The following is an 8,012-nucleotide window of genomic DNA, read 5'->3' on the forward strand; positions in this document are numbered from 1 at the left end:
TATTTTCATGTTAATGAAACTAATGATATGAAAACTCAACATCTTTCACTCGTATCCAAATTGATACTACGCATAACAACTTCGTTGATTTGACAAATAGCCAGTAAGATCCCACAAATAGCAATGGCATAAACAAGGTCTAGGAATTGTGAGATATAGGTCAACCGTACCTCTATCCCAAAAAATAAAAAAGTTGCTTCCAGATAGACCATCGGCTCCGAAACCCATATGTATTAGATTCAAGCTCTATATCCAAAACTCTTATATAGCAAATGCACGTAGAGAATCATCAAACTAATTAACTATATATCCCATTTGATTTTTTTGTAGAATTCACTTGTAAAATCATGAAACCGATTGTAATTCGAAATGGCAAAAGTGAATCGATTTGAGTCAATCGGGTTCCACCGGTATAGATTCAGTTTCGCAATTTTGTCTGCGTGTTCACGGCATGGCGATCAAAGGTACTCCGGCACATGCCCATGATACAACTCATTTGGTCCGGTTGTAAAGTTTAGTCAGATCATTTAGTTTAGAAATTTAAATTTATAATGTATGTCACTGCATTAACTTATATGAAATGTACGATCAATGCTGAACCCCATGCATATATCATCATCATCTCTTATTTTTTCTCCAAATTAGCATAACAAGAAGCAGGTGAATGTGAATTTAATGATATAAACTGATATAGAGAGAGGATATGATATGAAATTAAACGATATTAAGGAGATGACAGAAGCTAAGCCTTGCATGTCTAACACGTCTTCCTGATTCATCTTCAGGTATTCTCATCGTTTCTCTCACTACATTTACTTTTATTCTAATAATTTTGGTCTTAAAAACGAAGATTAATTCACATGTTTAGATTAATAATTTAGAGCACCGAACATGAAATTATCAAACGATTAATTAATCAACATTCAGCATTCAGATCTAGTTAACCAAAATTAAACAAAACTACTACAAACTAAAACGTTTACATTCATCCTACCAAATTATCGTTCCAAAATGTGTTGTTCCGGACACGCAAACCGTCCAAGGCCCATCACGTGAGAGGTAAATCAGCCACAATCAACGGCAAGACAATTGGCGCTTAGGATCTGTAATTTCGAACCCACGACTTCTAGGTTATTGTACCAAGTCTTACGCCCCATTAACCAACTGAGCTCCACGACACGGGAAGGGGACTTCCTACCATATTAACTAATAATAATTTTCTGCATCTATAGTCGTTCACTACAAAATTAGGGTTTCTTACCAATAGTGTGCTTATTATTATGCATCCACACCTTCAACACATGCCTTTTCACTCCAGTTTCAGCACAAAATTGCTGTACGGCGCCTTCATCTTACTTCTGTATACGCCACCCTAACGCCTCCGAAAACGCCACCATCCGATCCTTCTGCTCCGCCGTAAACTTCGTCCTAAACCGCTTTTTTGATCCACTACCACCACCACCGCTAGAGCTAGGGTTTGATATCTCCTCCAGATCTTCCCGTGAAGTAGACGGTAAAGCTAACGGCCGCTGCTGGTGCTGGTGGTGGTGGTTAGGCGACGGCGATGGTTTCATTTGCAGGTAACCGCTCGGCCTGTGCTGCTGCTGTTGCTGTTGGTGGTGCTGGTAGTACGGTGTTGTGGTAATGAAATGGTGTTGTAACGGTTGTTGGCGGTGTACGCTGCCGCTGTCTATTTCCTTACGGTGGAAATTGCGGTGGCAGTTACAGGCGGCGCATTTAAGCGCGTCTAACGTACCGTCATCTCCCGCTGCGATGAACTCGCCGCATCCGTCGACTGCTTGACCGCCTATGGCTACAGCGTGATTCTTTAAACACTCTTTGTAGCGGATAGTCTCACCGGTTTTTCGGAAATTGTTACCTGTTCGAAGCTGAATTCCTGCTGGTTCTTGCTCTTCGTGTTCTTGTTCATCAAACTCCATTGTTTGATTTTGAATTCAGATACTTTTAGTGAGTTGTTGGAAACAAAAGTTGGATAACATAAACTAGAAATAATAATAAGATTAAGGAGGAATAATAATAATAATAATAATAATAATAATAATAATAATAATAATAATATGGTGATGAGGATAAGTGAAAGAAGTGGGTGTGGACATGAATTAACCCATTGCCTGCAAACAAAAATAATAATAAAACAAAAGTGTGTGTTTTTAGTGTGTGTGAAAGAGAAAGAGAAAGAGAAAGAGAAAGAGAGTTAGAGAATTGTCTTGTTATGAGCAAAAACATTTGAGGTATGTTCCGGTTAATGGAGGAAAATGGTTACCGGTTATTGCCGGTAATAATCTGCTCCCCAGGACTAGGGCATCATTACTGCTGTACATCTACTCACAAATTTAACAATTTCTTCACTGCAATTTAACATTAATCACAAATGGACAAAGTTAGTATTGGATCGATGAAATGCTCGATATGAACCGAGCTTGTTTTTGCACGGGTCTCAAATAAAGCTCATTTAGTTATCGAGCCTTGTGTAAGAAGCTCGTTGAGTCTTGACGAGTTTTGCATATTTTAAAGTTTTATGTATCAATTTCAAACTGCACAATCGATATTTAACTTGTTTAAATGACTACACGAGCTCGAGCCAAGTTTATGTTCGTTTAAGGTTTTTTTCAATATAATTGATGAATAAATAATAAAATAGCAGAGTTTGAGCTTAAAAAAAAGAGTTCACGAGCCAAGCTTGAACTTTTATAGCGCGGTATAACACCGGACTTAATACAAAATTGTTATTGCAACAAATTTATAGTCATGTTGACATGGCATTGACACTTGGATCATTTAAAGTTACTCATGTTGTTTTGATAAATATAAGTGAAAGTATATATGAGCATGCAGATAGAAGTATAGAACCTGATAAACTAGGAAGGCAACTAATGATTTCCTCATTTCCTGCTTAAAAATCCACTACGAATGGTAATGCGAAGTGTGTTGTATTAAATCGTAATATAGTTTTGTGAGCGACCATTCAATATTCCAAATTGTTGTAATTTAAGACCTTCTCCGGTGCAAAGGTGTTCCACCCCACGAACACCCCCTATCGCGGCACATATGGAACGTCTACCTTAAAATGCTGGTGATAGTTCTAAAAGAAAGAAAATGTTTGAAGAGAAGAATTTAATCATTCCAAGATTTCTTAGTAATTGTTATTATTTAAAAGTTTAAACTAATGTTACTTAGTCTAGTTTAAATTGCCATGCCTGACTAGTCATGGGTCTTTGATCGGAATCTCCAAACGAAGCAATTAACTTTGATCGGAATCCAACTTGACCAAAAACAAGAAGATGAACTATTTGCATAGATAGCATCCGACATTAGCCCCATAACCGAATGTACCGAGAAATTATCATCCGGAGTCTCCATCTCATCCTGCATGGTTTAAGAAATTAATGTTCATACAAAAAAAATCATCTTAATCAATGTTTATTTTGATATATATGATCTTGTTTTATTTACTTGATGATTATCTCATTATTAATAGCAAAGTTAATTTATATCATGGTCAACCTCATCATCCACTTAACTGTTAATGCTCTTCAATTGGTTTGATGTTTGATGATTGTATCCTAGTCTTTTGTTGAATTGATCTTATAATTCCCACTTGTGTCGCATGTTATTATTATTATTATTATTATTATTATTTATGTTAAAGTTATTTTTAAAAAGTATACATTTAAAGATAGATTTCATTTTCATGCATGTTGAAGAGGTAGGTCCCAGCAGAGCCCAGTTGGACCCGCAAGACTCACCTCAGAGACGTCTGCGCAGTCGGACCCGCAAGACTCACCTCAAAGAGGGACGTCTGCGCGGTTGGACCCGCAAGACTCACCTTAGAGGGACGTCTGCGCAAAGACCAACTGGATCCGCAGGACCCACCATGCTCAGAGACGCGACGTCCTTACGCGCAGTACGCAAGCTGCTCCCGCAGGAAACGCCTCCCAATGGTCGACGTACTCCGCCTGTTCCCGCAGCTACGGATACTAGCCATCAGGGAAGGCTACCCGCACAGCAAGGCTACACGCACAAGGCACTAACTCTCAAAATAATTCAGTAATGTAACCTGAAGAAGGAATGAGCAAGCCGGGAACACTCCCGCCCAAAGCCGGGAATACTCCCGCCCAAATGAGCCAGTCCGTACGATACTGGAGGATCTTTTGTACTGTACCTACCAAGGTATGGACAAAAGATCTGACCAAAGCTGCAACAGCTCACTGACAACAGTACGACGGGCAGCACGCTCTAGTGCTTAAAGTCACTATCAGCCGCTGCCTACTCACCAACCCCTGTCGGGGCACGTCCATAGCCTGCAGTTGGTGGAAAAGGAATAGTACACAGCCGGCCTGGTCACTATCAGCCGCTGCTTACCCACCAACCATCAGCATGGCACGTGCGTAGCCCACAGTTGGTAGAATAGGAATACTATTCAGCCGGCTGTACCTGCTTGGAAACCTACCTTCGGCTATAAATACTCCAACACCTTGGAACAGTATCATCATCTTATATCTCTATATATTATCTGATATCTGCTCTAGTCATTTCTCTTAATATACACTTATATTCAAGAGCAATCTAGTCTGATTCTCACGCCGGAGGGTGGTCACAAGGAGGTACCCCCCCTTCTCAGTGACGAGCTCACGGTGTCTGTTTTGCAGGTCATCGGAAGAATAACCATCTTGCCGGACACAACCCTCGTGGGAAACATCTATTTAACCCCCAGATTATCCGTAATCTGCCCGGGGTCAATTAGTGTTTCTTCACATGTTTTTAACAATATATAACACAATGTCTTTAATTTAGTCTTTATATAAACATGTATACGATACAGTTTTATATATTTAAATAACTATAACTTGTCAAGTTACATACACAAGTTACCATATGTATGAGACTATCTTCAAGGGTTTATTGTCCATTACTACATTGTTTTATCTAATGTACATTTTTAACAAGTAATTCTTACAAAACTGTTGTATTAAAATATGCTTTAAAAAAGGTAAAAGCAGAGTCTGAAACTACTTTTCAGTTATCAATTAGAATGGAATTTTGAGGTGACTTGTCAAACTCAATTACTGTTGCAATGACGTCATTGTCAACACTTGCTTCTTCAAGTTACCAAATTAAAAGTTACTGACAATTATCTCATGATTCACAACTAATTGGATTGCTTATTAATATGAGTAAGTTACACCAGTTGATTACGTGGTAAGTAAAGTTTAATGATTGTTTTACCTTTTAATTGATTATCCATTAGATAAAAAAATTAAAATATAGATAGTAACACATCATGTGATTAATGTATGTTTATAATTCTAAAATATGATTAGTCGTGATGAATGTACGTTTATAATTCTAAAATATGATTAATTGCGTGATAATATTTCATATTGTAACTAATTATACTTTTAATGTAAAGTTACTTAATTCGTGTGCTATTGAACAATTTGACTAATCATGTTGAAGTTGGTTTTATACCAATACGATTGAATTTGGCAAAATCGACTCATTAACTGAATTGCTAAGTTGCACTCGGGTACAAGTTTCATTTTCTTTCGGGTTAGGTGTTTCGGGTTCAATGTGTACAGGTCTTGGGCTTGTGCGGGTAGGTTGTGGGTAAAAAACCTAGCACTACCTCTTCGGCCCAATTTTTTTATGTTACATAATTGATCTTATGTATCTTGTTAGTTTTGTGTTCCATTATTGTATAAAACATATTGAGATTGATTTGCATTTTATTCGGAATATGATTTTGACCGGGTGCATGTCTTCGGGATTATTATCATCTATATGAATTACTCAAAACTGTTCAAAAACTTAACTATCAACTTAGTTCAAGAAACTAAAAATATACCTCAAATAAAAAATAATGACGGTAACATTAAATGTTAACAGAAATTGAGAAATGGGTAAATTGTTTAATTAAGTAGGTTAAAAATTCTACTAAGTAAAAGAAATAATTATATAAAACTCTGATACCTTTTTATTTTTTATTTTTTTACTTGGACCATTTAATACAAGTTGTTTAGAATGTATACTTCCTTCATAAGTTTTTGTGACTAATAGTGTGTGTGTGTGATTGTACCTTTGTGTGTGAGAGAGAGAGGGACAGACGGTGACAAGAAGATGAAAGTTAGAGGGGCCCTTTTGGATTTTTTCAAATCTCTGCTTATTTCTTTTTCCTTTTGCAGCCTTTCTCCTTAAAGACCTCCACTTTTTCCTCCCAATTATATTTGACATTTTAATTTAATTATTTCTAATAATAATAAAAAGTTTAATGTACAAAGAACATTTTAATCCAATAATAATAATAATTGATTAAAACGATTTAAGTTTGCCAATAGTTATTTTTCCCATCTAAATAATTCAATTCTCATTCTTATTCTCTTTGTCATGTGTTGGAATATTGGGAACACCATTTAGGTGTGTTCAATTTTACCTTATGAAGTATAGTTTGATGCTTCTTTTAAAGGATATGTATATAAGTACATAGAATTCTTGTGATATAAGCTTCACACTCATAGTTATATAGAAAAAAACAAACTTCATACTTTCAAGTTTCAACCACTTATAACAATATCGAAAAATCCATACTAGAAAACCAAATGTGCATGCTACAAAGTTACGTTTAACTTAACATACATTCGTGCTACTTTCATTTGTAGTGATATCTGCATAGCCGAACAAGCAAATCATCATACTTGACTTCATTACTTGAGGGGAGTAAGGCGAAGTCAAAAGTAAATGTATATGTGGACTCCTTCTATCCAGACTAATGTGAATGAGTCTAATTCTAGATCCTTTGGAATAAGAGATAAGTGTATCTACGTTTTCATGAGTTTTTTGTCTTTTCTTTAATTGTGTCGGTTGCGACATGAAAACCTCAATAAATGTTCTGTTTTTTAGATAAATTCGGCTCTAAATAGGTTATTGCTAAAAAAATAAGGATTATTTGTCCTTTTGTTGAAGTTTTCAACTAGAAGTCGGTGTCGTGTTCATTCAGACAGGAAAACACTATGTAAAAAAAGAAATATGGCCGAAAACAATGACTTGGAAAGATTTGTCAATGGCGTGTGATGGCAAGTAGGTGGTGGTGTCGTGGCAATATTTTGAGTGTATATTGGCCGGTTGAGTGTGAAGTCTATGATGGTATTATTCTAGTCGTAGGTTTGCTTATTAACACATATTTTATGGTGGTACTTGTATGGTGAGATTCATTACGTCGTGGTGGTTATATTTACAACAACAACTATTGTGAGCAACAACTGTTGTGGGTGAAGGCCAGGGTTTGGTCAATATATATTTACTTGGTTGCAGCACCAACCTAATCAAACTACACCTCCGACACCTATTAGACATATAGAGGCTATATACGTGTCAAATATATCTATTGTAGGATAAAGTGTATTTATACAATTTATATAGAGTAAGATTTACCTTTGAATGAGAGTAAGAACTCAGAAGGATTGTAACTATGCTGAATGTAAGCGTAACAAAGTTAAGTTCACGTGCATTGACGAGACAAAGTCCATCCCCTTTTTGTAACGAATGTTTGTCCGATCATTCCTTTGGCTTCAGTAGTCCATCTCTAGTTTTGGTGGTGGGCGCTTATTTATGACAGCCCTTGTCCAAATAAGCGGGATGTGATTTTGCGCCATTGATCAGAACCTATCTTTAATATTGTTCCTCTCTAGACTCGGGCCTTTTCTATGGGTACATTTTATGGAGATTTTAATGGAGTTTCATATATGGTGCAAAAAAGTTGGAAGATTTCAAATGGAGATTTTTTTTCTTATTAATCAACTTAATGGAAATGAGTGCTTTCATGTAACGTTGATCTTTTGATGTGTTGTTATACACTCTCTTGCCTTCTATTTATGATAGAAGTTTAACTCAAATTTGTGTGTGTTCTATTTAATTAATTTATATATATACTAATTAAAGTCAATAAAAGGAGGGAGGAAGTATTATTTAAATATCTAAATTTATTAAAAAAGTTT

At 36.2% G+C, this 8,012-nt stretch overlaps 1 protein-coding gene across 1 annotated transcript; it reads right to left on the reverse strand.

Annotated features, from left to right (window-relative positions):
* Positions 1-1,230: 1,230 nt before the first annotated feature.
* On the reverse strand, positions 1,231-1,985 carry LOC143582569 (zinc-finger homeodomain protein 2-like). Its single transcript, XM_077065097.1, has one exon. The coding sequence runs from the start codon at positions 1,938-1,940 to the stop codon at positions 1,353-1,355; it is 588 nt and encodes a 195-aa protein (XP_076921212.1). The 5' UTR covers positions 1,941-1,985; the 3' UTR covers positions 1,231-1,352.
* Positions 1,986-8,012: the final 6,027 nt, after the last annotated feature.

This window comes from Bidens hawaiensis, unplaced genomic scaffold (assembly GCF_021521415.1).
Source record: "Bidens hawaiensis isolate Kalapana, Puna unplaced genomic scaffold, B.hawaiensis_p1.1 tig00031792_1, whole genome shotgun sequence".
Taxonomy (NCBI): domain Eukaryota; kingdom Viridiplantae; phylum Streptophyta; class Magnoliopsida; order Asterales; family Asteraceae; genus Bidens; species Bidens hawaiensis.

What these genes read in the sequence shown, in the direction of transcription:
- LOC143582569 (XM_077065097.1), bottom strand. Translation starts at nt 1,940, where the DNA reads ATGGAGTTTGATGAACAAGAACACGAAGAGCAAGAACCAGCAGGAATT.